Source organism: Pleuronectes platessa, chromosome 12 (genome assembly GCF_947347685.1).
Source record: "Pleuronectes platessa chromosome 12, fPlePla1.1, whole genome shotgun sequence".
Taxonomy (NCBI): domain Eukaryota; kingdom Metazoa; phylum Chordata; class Actinopteri; order Pleuronectiformes; family Pleuronectidae; genus Pleuronectes; species Pleuronectes platessa.
The window spans coordinates 6,810,455-6,825,601 of record NC_070637.1 but is presented as its reverse complement, the minus strand read 5'-3'; the positions used below and the strand labels follow the sequence as shown (position 1 = coordinate 6,825,601).

Here is a 15,147-nt window from a genome sequence, read left to right as displayed (position 1 = left end):
TTGATGCTTGTATAACAAAGAAAGACATTTGATGGAATCTGCAGTGACGGCACCTTCAACACTTGTTCTCTACAGGAGGTGTGATTAAGATAAGAGGAATCTCTGCATCAAAAGCAATGGCACTCTCTACATTTCCATATTTCATGATTCAAATCCTGTGGTTATGTACATTACAAAGTTCTAAGGTTACAATTCGATTCACTGGAGATTTAGCATCACCACAACTGGACAATGAAAAGCATCTGTCTGCATGGTGTACAGAAAATAACTAAAGTCATTATTGACTTCAGGAAGAAAAAGGAAAAACACACTCTGGATTGAGCATGTATGGGCAGGAGGTCAAGCTGGTGACAAGCTTCAAATACCTGGGAGTCCACATTTCTGAAGACCAGGCCTGCAGGATGAACACTACCTCTTTGTCAGGCTAGCACAACAACCTGAGGACCCTAAAGCTCAATGAACTCCCCCAGAAACTGCTGATCAAGAGTGGTTCTCAAGCTGCACTGCAGAAGAGAAAAAGGATCTGAGTAGTAAAGACTGCCCATTGGAAACTCGGCTCCCCACTACAAAACCTGGGGGACATCCACTCGTGTCGGCTAGACAGACGGGCAGTCAAGATCAGCAGGGGCCCCTCACACCCTGGTCCCCACTTGTTCACCACCCTCCCCTAAGGCAGGTTCAAGGTCTTACATGCCCGGACAAACCGGCTGAGGAACAGCTTTTTTCCAAGGGCTGTGGACAGGCTGTTAAAATCCTAACAACCTATGAAATGAAGACTACTTGGTTCAATCGAAGATATCTTGTAGTTTAGTTCAGCATTCTTCTGCACGTTGTTATGAGGGTCTCCAGTCAGCGGTACGCCACTGAAGTGGACAGTTTACCTATACTTCCCAGAGATGTCAGTCGTTCGCTGCCATGGAAAACACCAAACAACATCCATAAAGGGTTTTAACCTTATTTTTAAAAAAATGGAAAATCATGCACTTTTGCTACAGTGTTATAATGTTATCATCATCTATATTTATCTGTATGGAAAGTGCGAAGAATCGAATTTCAAATGTTAAAGTCTGACCAATGTATTCACACTGTATAGCTGAATTAGGTAGCAAATAAATATTGAATTAGGGCTTGTGTAAGTCTGGGTTGTGTAAATCCCACTGTATTATAAGCAGTATTCAAATACATTATGTGATGTGCCAATTAAAAGAAGAAGTCATGACACCAGCCACTGTACGTTTCAGGTCTCAGGAACACGCTGTAGCTTTGAGTTAACTTCCTGGAACTAACTTGTTTGGCAGTTTCTTGGAAACCTAATCATAACCTAAAGAATTTTTAAATATAATTATTAGATACAGGATTACAGGCAGACTGGACGGATTGCCTTGGCGGACAAAGTGAATACCATTCTACAGTTTAACGATCCCGTGTAGAATACATGAGGCAACCTATTACTTCTCAAATTTAACTGCAGATGCAACAAAACAGAGGTCAATATAAAAAGAGTTTGGGTTGCAAAGTTGAAATATAAAATGTTAGTCATATAAATCATCTGAATATTGTTGTTTTATCAATGTTTTTCTCTTTGTGACAATATTTGAATATATGACCGACTGTATTCCTGTATGAGGCTGAGTCTGTGTGTTCAGGGTGAGTCGGGAATATTTTCAGACACATCCGATGGACCGGGGGTTGTTTGGACAGTAAATAAGAATGTGTGTTTTCTCAACAGTATTTAACTTGTATATTTACTCAGACTTAAGTTCAGTTTAAACAAGGAGCTACGAAAACAACTAACTTTAAAATATGCCTACATTTGTACACATATTAAATTATGAATAGGCCTGTTTATTATATCATATGTGTTTTTACTGGCATCTCTTCATTGAGGAACTCCTGTTTTCATATTAAAACACTTGACACCAAACATATGTAGACTTTTGCCTGTAGAAACTCATTCTGGCAAAATCGAATTACGTTATGAATGAAGAGTAAAGAAACAAGATACATCCTGGAACCGAAACAGTCGTAGTCTATGTGACTCTGTCCATGAGTGGATAGTCTCTTTATCGTCCCTCACCTTCCACAGCCACTCAAGACGTTCACAGAGCTCACAGCTAAGGACTGTGGAGTCGTAACTGGAAATTGATTGTCAGCCAATACACAATCAGTCTACATAATGTACATCCATGGCTCTAAAGCTCCTTGGTTGGCAATGACACACACATCAAATCCTGCCTCACAGCCATGTTGAGTAACGGCATATGAATTTCTCAATTTCTGATGAACTTGAAGATATGACTAAATTCATTCAGCCACTTCTTCTTTTTCTACCGAGTGTGCCTACTTGGTTATCTTTTATTCAAATCCAGTCATTCAACAACCTCTGTCTCAAGTTGACTTTGACATCATCGTGTCAACTTCTATATAGAGGGTTTTATACTGCTGAAGTGACTTAGGTGGGTTAGAAGATACTGCAGCTATTGTGCATATTTCCCCATTTTTCAATAAGGTGCATTTGTGTAATTAGTGTTGAAGCTTCAGGCTTTAGGGACATTTCTGATTAGAAGGCTGGCATTGGGAGACATGCTGGAACCTGACTCAATAAAGAACATTCCCGTCAAAGGCAAAAACTTTTTTGAGCCTCTTTTTCAACAAGCACACAAGCGATGATCTTTTAGCCATTAGACCTATTGTGCTGTGAAGTTTGGACACACACGGAAAGTGGAAACAAGCAAGCTGTTAGGGTGTTACTTTTTTTTCCATGTTTTTTCAGCACATGATGAGTCACTGGCAGCTTCAGCATGCTTAGTGTTGAATTCATCCTGCATTACACAAAAGCCGGTTGCTTGCAACCATTCGTTTTTTTTAGTTGGTCCGATTGTGGTGACAGCAAATGACTGGAGTGTCCAAGCTCACTGCAACAAGTGTCAGTCGTAACCAAAAAGAAATGAGCCCTGTGATACACATACATCGTGGGTGCTATAACCGGAAGATTGATAAAACAAAAATTGTATAACAATAATAATAATAAAATTAACAGAAACAATTAAAAAACTGTTATAAAGAGGTTATAAATAGATATATAACAGTATTAATAGTTATCGCAAAATAAAACTTTCAGCAAATATACAGAAGTTCAATATATGTAATGCTTAGGTATGGTGTAAGCACAGAGATGAAGTATAACACATAATTATTCTACATCAGATTTGTAAAATATTTTACCTGTACTCAGGAGCAGAAATCGGACTTAAAATAAATTATAATGTGACATTTATTGTGATAATTAATAGCTAGAAGATTTAAAATGTTTTATCTTGATGACATTTTTGGTCATATCGCCCAGCCCTAGCTATAAACAATAGTTTATATGCAAATATGAAGTAAAAGTTTAATTTTAACCTTTTGCACAACATATTTCTCCGTTGAATTAACCTTTTTTACATCCACACACGTTAAAAAGAAAAACCCGGGATAGCAGAGCAAACAAATCAGTATGTGCCTCTCTACTCTCTTTCACTCTGGCAGCTTCAGACAGCAGCTCTACCTGCTTCACTTCCCTTACCCCAGTGGAAAAAGTTGTGGTTAGTCAGAGGTTTCCTATGTGTCTGAAAAGGTAAGAGATGAATCACGACTCTGCTCGAGCTTTGGCTTTTTGAAAAAAACATTGCCTTTAGAAGTTTGAAAATAAGGTGAATAAAGATCACAGCAATATTATCGAAACATTAGTCTGCAAGATTTGTAAAAATAATAGGTTAGTTGTGAAAAGATGCATTGAAGCTATTCAAAATAAAAAGCAAGTGCATCAGAGGTTACAGCAGAATTACAGTGAGTTTTCTGCTAACACAAAAGACTTTGTACTTTAAGTAGGCACATGCCTTCACTTGACTTAATCTACAAAAGTACCAACTGGAACAAAAATCATGTGAAATTGCCTGAGGGCTTTTTTAGTCACAGTCCCGAGACAGCACTCGAAGCTATAGAAACAAATGCCAGCCCTGATGTGTCATTAGCACTTCAGCCACTGCTCTACTGAAGAATGTTGTGGACAAATAAGTAGATAATAATTATGTTGCATAGACTGCATGGAACAAGCTGCAGGGTCATATAGTACAAGGAGAAGTTCAAATATGGACTAACCTGTTACACCATAACACTCTTTTAGATATGGAAAGAATAATCTTTCCAATAATTTTAGACTATTAAAGACATGTCATAATAACCTTGAACAAACATCCTCTACACATTAAAATACATAATGATACCGGCTGCAGCCAGGAGCTGAGACGTCACTCTGTCAAGGCAGTTCATGTAACATCCCTGTACATGTTACAAACCGACCTATTTTTGCACCTCCGGCATGAATATGTTACTAGCGGGATGAAAACCATGACACGTGTGGCTGTGTGAGGCATCTCTTACCTGGTAAAACTCCCTCAGCCATGTCTTCTGTAGATTTTCAGGCTGAAAGAGAGAAAAAACACAAACTGTTAGTGATGTCATGAAGAGTGTTCCCTGTTATTTTCCGACAAGACCTCTTGGGTTTCTTTTGAAAAGGCAGGGTAACAGGCATTTGGTAAACATCTAAAATATGTACAACCAAATAACTGTTTATATGGATGGACGAAATGACATCTCCCAAAAGCGAAGCCAAAATGTCTTGATCACCTCCTTGTGACTGGCTGCAGTACAGGTCACAAACCCTGCCTCCTCCTTGTTAGCAGATGGGACGAGGGCTAAATTAAAAAGTATTTGTCTGTTAATCTTCTCAAACAGGGTTTCTGTCATTTTAGGTAGTTCTGATCTATGACAACTCACATGGGCCATAACTGACTCAATTTCCTGTTTTACTTTGTTAAGTCTTCTCTGTCATGCATTTCAGTTAGTTCTACTTCCTGTTATTGGTCCATTTCCCGCCAGTTTTTTCTGTTTACCTGTTTTCGTCCCATCAGACACTGTTATATTTATACCACCTGTGTAGTACTTCCTGTTTGCTAGATTATCTCTCTTCTACCAGCCAATTTTCTATTTTAGAAGTATTTCCTTTTGTTAAACCTCTCCCTGTTTTTGGAGAGGTGCCATATTTTCTGAGCTTTGATGTTTAATGCATTATTGGAACTTTTGAATTTCCTTTCATTACTTTGTGTGACCCTTGCTAATGAATCAGATTTAGTGTTTTGGTCATCACATTATCACACTAATGTAATTTCAAGTGCTCATTTTTCTTCTGAAATATCCAAGATATACTGACTGTATTTTTGGACAGTGGGAACAAGGGGAAAGACGTCAACCATATGTTTAGATACCGTCTATGGTGGTGACCATGCACATACATTTAACTGACAGGAAGTTGACTCTTTCCAGAAACAGTATCTTTCCCACAGGGTCACGATTCATGTTCCACAGGGCACTGCTGAGACTCTTCTTGCCATCTCTCCCTTTCCGTCTCTCACCTGCTTTCACTCTGCCCACATCTGTCATTCCCTCCCACTCTTTCTCCCTCTCCTTCCTCCACTTAATAAGGATATTCCCAGACCTGGACACCATTCGGTTTATGCAGTGGAAACTGGGCCCTGGGCAGTCTACCATTTAAGGAGAGATCATCCTATGTCGATAACTAGGTCTGATGAACAGCTCTGTGTGTGTGTGTGTGTGTGTGTGTGTGTGTGTGTGTGTGTGTGTGTGTGTGTGTGTGTGTGTGTGTGTGTGTGTTTATGTATGTATGTGTGTCTCCCTGTGTCTTAACAGGACTGGTCTATAATAAGAATACACAAGAGATCAGCAGGCTCTGTTGGTATCTGTAATAAAGCCCTTATTTAATACAGACGAAGTGCAGTATCCTTGGATGGCATGAGAGCACAAAGTACACCACAGCTAGCGTAGCTCCCTCTAAAGTTCATGACACCTATGAAGCTGATTGTTTCATCTGTTTACAAGGGGACTTAATTTAACAGCCATTTGTGGTTTAAAGGTGAATTACAAACCCTAACTATTCCTTGATTAACATCAGTTTTTCTGCCATTACTTTGGAGCACAGAATCTCTATCTGTATCCATGACCTCATTACAACACGGTGCCTGGTATATAGCTCTCCATTGTGCAAAAATACTTATTTTACAACAGTAAAACCCATGCATTCATCATGAAAAAAGTATTAATTATGAGACAACGTATTAACTGGGGGGCTTCAGATGTGCTAGTAGCACATAGCTAGCATCTACAGGCTCATGATTTACCCCCCGCTTCCAGGCTTCGAGCAAAGCTAAGCTAACTGGCCTTCTGGTTCTAGGCTTGTAACACACTGTCTTGAGAGTGGCTAAAATCTCCACGTCTAATTCACTTTAAGAAAAACTAGTACAGTTTTCAAAATGCTGATCTGACTATCTCTACCATCAAAGGGGCAATACATTTCAGAAATTAATATAAATGAAACAATGTGATGCGTGTGTGTGTCAGTTTGTGTGTAGGCGTGTGTGTCTGTGCGTGTGTGTGTGTCTGTGTCTGTGTGTCTGTGTGTGTGTGTGTGCCCTCATCCCAGCCTCAGCCTGATCAGAGCATAGGTCTATATAAGGACATGAGCACTGGACCTTGTCATTAGTCACATGGATGAGGGAAGAGAAAGAGAGAGTGAGACAGAGACAGGCAAACAGAGGAACAGAAAGGTTCAAACCCCGAGAGTTGCCAAGCTCAGATCCTAACTCTGTGATGTGTGGATTGCGGCGATTGTGCCATCCAGTAACATGACAGCCCTTGACGAATCATTCAGATATATTTAGCTCTTTCCATCGGTTGCTGCTCGCAGGACCTCACGGCAGTTTCAAAGATCACTTTCTCAACCACACACTCAGCAGCACAGAGGGTGCAAGAGCAATGAATTGAATCCCTCAAAAGATCTCCTAGCAAGTGCACAAGTGGACCTTTCCTTGAAAGAAGGCAGCAGACACCAGCTTGACGGAGGAGTGACCATGTTAATGAGGCAATAAAACCATACTGTTGACAATTTTATAAACAAGTCTTAAAGTATCTCTTCTGGTGAATACGTGTCCTAGATCAACCTGACATGGAGCAGAGAGTGGAAAGAAAACAGCTCCAGCGGATTAGTTGTGTAGAAATTCGTCCACATCTATTCTAGAGCGCTCAGATTGAGGCTGACCCAGCTCTGATGTACAGTGGACATGTGCAAATATTCTGGGGAACAGATGTTGAACAGAGGCGGCCCTCAGGGGCCTGTGCCCTGGAGAGAAAGGGGGCTAATAGCAGAAGGGAAGGTAGGACGGAGCAAGTCTATATCTGTAGCCACGGCACATTGCCATCCGCCCTCAGCTTTTCAGAAGTTAATTTGCAGTTAATTAGAAAGTGGGGCTATCTGTTGGAAAGGTAAAAATAAACCCATACCCTCCCAAGCCTCTCCTCCACGTACACCTCCTTTTCCTCCACTGGCACTTTCACTCGCTTAGTTCTCTCCACCTCCTCTCTCTTCTGCCTGTTTTCTCAGTCGATGGCCTACTTCTCCGAAAGCATGGGGAACTGAGAGACCCGGCCTTTTATTTTCAGTGGAAATCTATTGAACATATCGGTCCTTAAAAAAGTAGATCTGAGGAGTTTGTGTGTTCTTGATGAGCATAGCAGCAAACTATCCACTAAGGGCAAAATACCGAAAAAATTTGACCTAAACCTCGGCCCATTAGTTTTGGTCCAAACCATCATAAAACCAAATCATGACAGGATTAGTTTTGAACACAAATCTACCTACCTATCCATCTTTCTTTTGATGTTTCTAACATTCCCATTTCACCTCTAAACTACAACATCGTAATGGTTTCTCTCAGCATTTAGAGAAGATAAAAACGTTTTGTTACAAGATATTTGCAATTGCAAATTTTTTTAATTTAATGACTTATCGTATGCCCATTTTACCACAAGTTGATATGGTTCCTTGGGGTCTCAATGAAATGTCTGTAACATACTTTTTTCAAAATACCACAAGGATCATTTAAAACAGCACCTTTTTATCCTGTCTAAAACAGCCCTCCTCAGATTGAACTGTTTTGAGTGCCATCTAAGTGGCCGCATAAACATGCCGATCGTCGAGGCGGAGACCCCCGGGACACTAAGCGCTTTCCGCAGGATCCGAGCTTCACCCTAATGCACATTGTCGGCAGTGTCAGCCCGGGCTCCACCGGCCCGGCTCCATCGGCGCCGTCTCCCCGGGGAGAGGGCGGAGCGAGTTAGCAAGCTAACGCCATGCTACGTCCATGCTACGAGACAAATATGTTTTTTGTGCGTCTATTTGTAATTTGAGTTAGCTTGACTGAATATATTTTCCCTATCTTAAAAAGTTTTTCATTCTAAGGTGTTGTAACCCTTGTATTTAGAGGAAGTGATTAATCTTAATGTGTGTTAAAGTTCTGAGAAGAAACTTTGACCAAATCTGGACACCCAGACCTATCAGTGAACTGATGTTTCGCTCTCACAGATGAGTCAAGTCCTCCCTCGGTTAAACCAATATGAATTTGCCTGGGAACTGGTCGGGCAGATCACAACCATGTATTTAAAGTAAGGCGGGACGTATAGAATAACATACTGAACAGCGTCCAATGGGAGCCTCAATGAAGTATTTATGTTCACAAAGTTCACTCCAGCTGAGGCTGATGTGTAAAGGACTGTACAATCTACAACGGAGAGCATATCAAACAAACAAGATGGCATATTTTCTCTAGAAGAGGAACACTGTTTCTTTCATTCTGCACTACATCACATGTTTTGTTGCTCTGATTGGTTCTAATTCTGCCCCCTAAGTGTTAAATACGGCTAATCTTTCACTAGATTTTTCTTTTACTAAAACTTTTACTCATTCAGCTTAATGTTGTCTGTGGCAAAAACTATTGAGACAACTCTGTGGATGGAGCAGAGGTCACAACCTTGAGGCGACCACAGAGCCACAGAGGTTGTGGCCTCGAGTGTTTTTCTCTTCGTGGCTCCTCAGTGAGACAGTCTCCGGCTGATAGTGAGGCAGCATCTCCCCAGCCCAGCTTGGTAAAACATCGGGCTGTTTAAACTATGACTAGAAAGGAAATCACATCAAGGCCGGTTCTGTAAGAGATCCCTGTGGCGATCTTCAGGGAACACATGGCCGCCACATGAGTTTCCTCCTCCATCTACTCCAATTACTCCTTCCCCTATTTTCTCCTGGCCTGAGGTTAAACTACATTTTCACTAGGCTGTCTATTTTGTTTTTCTATGCTTCATCCTTCACAACAATTGTGCTATTCCGCCATTGCCAGCAAGTGTGCTCAACTTTCACAGACCACACCGGCATGGGGTTAGAGAAACACTGTTATAAAAGCCTCTGCTCTGCAGCATGCAGCCTCCATAATTGAAAACAAGAGGAGAAGACGGAGTCTTAAATAAGCAACGGTTGCTTGGTTACACCTGGCACTTAGACCAGACACGCACAGGTCTAACACACAACAAAAAGCTGCAGTCGAGGCACAACTTATAAACCAAGGTATTATGACTCTACTGCAGTTTTGCCTATGCCTCTCCATCTGACACACATGCACCTCCCTCTAAAGCGCCTCAGACACATGGCTGGAAATAGAACGACCTTCAGCACTTGACATCAAGACTCCTTGAAGGACGTGTTAACGGTGGACAACCCTTGGTTTCTTGTTGCTGGACTAAACCCACATAATTTCATCAGTTTTTTGGATTTTTGTGGGGAGGTCTAAATGTACTTTAATTAGTGACAAAAAAAGTCGCCCTTACACTGTGTTTTAATGTCAAACCTTAAAGTCATCATACTCATTGAAGCTGCAGTGGACTTCATCTGAAATTCTAAAAATATATTTGTCTTGGACCCGTCGTCAATGCTGAAAGTCAGGTGATACTTCTCTGTGGGTTAGTCCCAACCAATGACAGCACGTCCAATTTGAGTAGACAAACGAGGCATGACGAATGAAGAAGGATCCTTCTCTTCTTTTCAAATCTCGTCCACCTGATTTGCTATGCAAAATGAGAATAAATCAGGGAAGTACCAGGAAGAACTGGAATGATTCCCCACAGCTCACACTACATTTTAGAGAGAAGTCTGCCACTGCTTCGAGGACGTTCTAAGTTCAACTGATTTATAGCCCTAACTTTTGTTTTTACGTTTTGTTCCTATCCCTTGTATCCAAAACAAACAGCAAATGCCACTTGATCATATACTGGACTGTAAACAAAGATCTTGCAACAGGGGCATTTAACGCGTGCGTCTGTGTGTTCGTGTATGTGTGTTCGTGTGTATGTGTGTGTGTGTATGTGTGTTCGTGTGTACGTGTGCGTATTGAAAAGACTGTTGGAAAAAGGAGGTAAACTGCTTCCAAGGGAGCAACCATCTGACCAGAAATACCCTGCCTAGATAGGGGCCATTGACTGGGGGAGAGGCTTGGCCTAAGGAGAGCACCAAGAACATCAGCAAATGAGCCATTTGATTGGCTGCCCCCCACCCCGACCTTCAGCAGCTTGCCGGTGATGTATTTTACCCTAACAACCCTTCTTCACAGCTGCTCAGCTGAGGCCGGATGGTGGGAGGTTGGTCCCCTCAGTGTTTTATGTAACTCCACATCAAAGAGTCTCATTATGGAATTAATTAGAGCAAACCCACTCTGAGGAAACACTGAATTTGTTCCTGGGCTGGCTCTCGAGAGATGTCTTCATCCTCGTGGAGGTACTGTAGGTATGGAGGAGGCATGGAGGAGGGTTTATTGGATCATTAAAGAGTCCACACCTTTTCATCGTCAGGCTCAGGGGGGCTGCATCTGAAAATGTCCTAACCTTCAGAAACATTCTATCTGACAATCACACCCACTTGTGTGGAGGTGAGGTGGAGGTGCTGGATTTATCCTTCTCTTTCTTCAACGTCAGAAACAAAAAGTGTGTGCTGTGTCTCCCGTTCTCTTTGAGCTCATCCAAATTTTGCTAAAATATTTCAAGAAAAAATTTGCCAGCGGTTCAGAAAATGTGACTCTTCTTCATGTATTTGGGAGGTTACAGTCTCACAGATCTGATGTATTTGTCACTTTGTAATATTTAGGTCACATGCTTCTTTAATGGCAGCATTCACAATAAGTTTGTTGCTCAACTTTTTGTCCTTGCACAACGTAAGATTTTTTTTTTTTTAACTTTAACTTCCACTTATGTAATCAAAAGTGAAAGTAACAATTGTATAATATCGTATAAACTATTTCCACAGACAAGACTCACAAAGCAGTGACTTCTCTGACTTTGACCTTTGGACAAAGGAAAACAAATGTAATCCACCTCCATGACAGTATGATATTTTATACAGCTGGGTGATATCCCTGCCTGTCAGGAAACTTAACAGCTGCGGATAATCTTGTTTTTGCTGACCTCCTGTGATACAAATCTTGATTTTCTGTAGCGATGTTGAAGTGCACCCCAAGGTGTGTCAGTACATGATAACATCACTGTCGCTGGGATAGTGACACACACCTTAACCCTGGTCTGGCTACTTATTTCCCTGTGTTTTTGATGACTCTGGAGGATCCTGTGATAATGTACCTCTTAAGAAAGAGTTAAAAGCGGCCTTATTGCCCAAGCAAAATAACATCATGTAGATGCGAGTAGTTTCTCACCAGCTCGCACAGTCTCTCCTCAAAAAGTTGTAACGTAGTTGTTGTTCCTCCTGTCTTATGGCCTTTCTCTGTTTTGTCTGTTGCGTCACCAGTGTGTGTGTGTGTGTGTGTGTGTGTGTGTGTGTGTGTGTGTGTGTGTGTGTGTGTGTGTGTGTGTGTGTGTGTGTGTGTGTGTAAATTCAGCACAAATAAAAAACTAGCATTCATACAAACATCATCAACTGGGATGTGTGTCGATTAAGTGTTTTTACAAAACAGGAAGTACTAAGAAAAACCACAAGATTGAGAGAGCCTTTTCCTCGTTGCGTCAGACAGCAGTGCCATTCAAAAACTCACACGCCTCTTAGACGCAGTAGCTGATGATGCAGTATACTGTACAGTAGAGACTTAGGTGTTGCTGCAGTTCAACACTGAACAAAGACAGTTACAATCCCGCTGTGGTTTCTTCCGAAAATGATTTCACTCTTCCCTTTATCGCTGAAAGGTAACTTTAATTCATCATTTAAGAAATTATCCACATAATTACTAAGGAGAGTCGGTATCGAGAGATGATACTGAGTGTAACGGGAGCCCAGCTACTGAGAGAGCGATGCTACTAGCTGGGTAGTGTGAGCTCTCCCACTCACACCTCTGCCATGTGTTACTCAATACAGGCAGCAAACTCCCTCCAACAACATGATGCACACAGCTCCTGTACTGCACTCACATATCTTATAGTGGGAGCTCATAAACAGGGACCTTAAATATATGGCAATTTCCAGGGAAAGCACAAATGAGAGATTTATGTGACAACTGTGTTGTACTATCAAACGTAAGGCTAACTTATGCTGCTTTTAAATACAAAAAGAGCTATGTTAGTTTCAAACGATATAACCGTCAATGACCAAATGCGTGCGTCCATGCGTCCTTTACATTGGAATGATTATTAAGCAATGCACCCACTAGAAGGCAGCGCAGAGTCAAGAGGTTGTAATAATGTCTGATGGTTGTTTCACTTGAACTAGTGGCTACATTGCCCCCTACGATTTCTCAGGATAGTGCACCGGGTTTTGTCTATTTCAGCTTTCAGGAGACAGGGAATGAATGCGGACAATAGGCTCTGTCCATTGAGCATAAATTAGCCTCTACATAGAACCATTGGGTTTGTTATAGAGCGAGAAAGCAGCAAGCTAAAACTAAAATAAAGTGCATCCTGTATGAAAATGATTTTTCAATCCTTCTTTTATTTAATCCCACTGTCCTATTATATGAGGGTTGCTGTTGCATTACAACATGGTAAAAACATGACTAAATTACTATTTGCACTAGCATTAGTATCCGTATTTGCACTTTAATCAGCCAAAGTAAGCATGTGTGTGTTGAAAGGTCAGACACTCAGAGCGCTCCACAAAAACGAGGACATGTCTTCACAAGGTGCCTAAAAATAACCAAATGAGGGTTTGTCAAGCCCTTAGGGAAAACAGTTAAAGTTATAAAATGGTAAAAAAAAAAAAAAAAAAAAGGGAAAAAAAGTATCTTTGCACAACTATTACAGACTTGAAAGGTGGCGACAAAAAGGTTGTATTTAATTGGGCATCCTCTGGCAGTTGCACATCTTTTGTATTGAGTTAAATACTGTATATCTATGTTCTGCATGTTGTAATCCTCTAATCCTGTTTTTAATCTTGTCAGTTCAAGGCTATTAACTTTACTAATGTAGTCGAGTTTTATTTATTTCCACAGTGACCTTAGAAGCACAGCAGCTCACCAATGAATTACTAAATGCTCAGCATCCCTGTGTCTGTACATGAAAGACAGAATAAAGCCGTTTTCAGACATGATCAGCGGGTAAATTCAGGAGAATTGGCTACGGAGTTTGCCCGCAGTTTTCCTTTCACACATGAACTGCACAGAGGGAGGTTTCCTGCTCAGATGTTTTCACAACACATCAAATCCTTTGCATTATTCAGGTGAGAGGTGGAACAGCCAGAGACAGGAAGGGACTTATTAACTCTGCGGAGATCATGGGATTTTCTTCAACACACAGACACCGGCATTAGCTCTTATCACCACAAACTCTATTGACATCGTCGGCCGTGTCTTCTATGTGCGTGTCACCGCTTTTTCCTGGGAGATATTTGTTTTGTTTTTGCTTTCCATTTTTGGTTCCGCCACGAGGAACTGCAGAGTTCAGTGCAATGTCTGAAAGCCGCTTAAGGGAGAAGTAGTGTGCACCACTGCAGAAAGGAAGGGAGTGTTGAGTGTTTTAGGTGGCACCCGGACCCACCACACTGTAATTAAGAGTCACAAATTAAGCAAAGATAAGGATTATCCGTTCTGAGAGGACCAGCTGTGTGTCCCTATGATCCAGTGCAAGGCTCGCTCACATTCAGCTGCCTGTGATTACAGAGCTGAAGGCTGCTTGCTGTCCCTATTGTTCAATTCAGAGCTTCACGGGCAATCGTTCGGTTTTCGCGAACACGACAATGATATGGTACAAATTACGAAGTGCTACCACAGAGAAAAACCAAAATGTGGAAAAACAACCACATTTTCCACATGTTTATTCACTGACTTAGACTAGGGTGGTGTATTGTATGGGTATTTATTGACCCTAATAAAGAAAAACGCTGTTGCCTGTGGGGATAAGAAGTTTTTTTTCAAATCAGCAACGTTTTCAAGCAGGGCAAAAAGGGCTCACCCAAGAGTAGCCGGGCCTGATCATCAAAGCAGTTTTCAGACATGAACCCTGGAAAAGTTTGTAAAATTGGGTCCAGACATTTTCCAGGAATTGCCTTACACATGAAGAACGCAGCACGAGATTGTCTGAGTCAGTCGTTCTCACAACAGCAGGAACATGTCCAGAACAATCAGGCAAGAGTTGGCATCTGAGCAGAGGATGCAGAAGGCAGGACATGACATTGCACTGGCTTCCAGTATCACTGAGGATTGATATTCAAATTGTTTTTAAGTCTATTAATGACACAGCACCCTCATACATCTCTGACTGTTTATCAGAATATGTTCCAAACCGTTCCCTCAGGTCGTCTATCCCGGGCTTGCTCAATATCCCCAAAAGAAACTATAAAAAGTTTGGGGAAGCAGCTTTCTCTGGCTATGTACCAAAGGTTTGGAACAAACTCCCACCACACATCAGACGAGCTTCTTCTGTTCATAGTTTTAAGAAACAGCTCAAGATCTATTTCTACGATCTTGCTTTTAATAATTTGATCAGTTTTTTGTTTTATTCTTTCGTTTATTTTTTAATTTGCTTAAGTCTTATTAAGATTTTTTGCTCACATGCTCTTATTGATCTCTTATTTGATGTCTTGTATTTTAATGATTTTGGTGTAAAGAACTTTGAGCTACATTGTATGTGTGAAAGGTGCTGTATAAATAAATATATATATATTATTATTAATATTATATGAATTCCTTTGTAGAAATCGCATGTTTTTATAAACAGCACAACAGCGCTCTTGAATATTGTTGTCTTCTCCATTTACTCTCTCACTGTGAATTTCCCAGA

The 15,147-nt window shown here is 41.0% G+C and overlaps 1 protein-coding gene across 1 annotated transcript in view; it reads right to left on the bottom strand.

Moving 5' to 3' along the window:
* Nucleotides 1–15,147, bottom strand: part of LOC128453551 (inositol polyphosphate-5-phosphatase A) — a 146,161-nt gene that overhangs the window by 104,518 nt on the left and 26,496 nt on the right. The window contains exon 2 of the mRNA XM_053436510.1: nucleotides 4,423–4,464. Coding sequence (XP_053292485.1) covers nucleotides 4,423–4,464 — 42 coding nt within the window. The remainder of the gene's footprint in view (nucleotides 1–4,422; nucleotides 4,465–15,147) is intronic.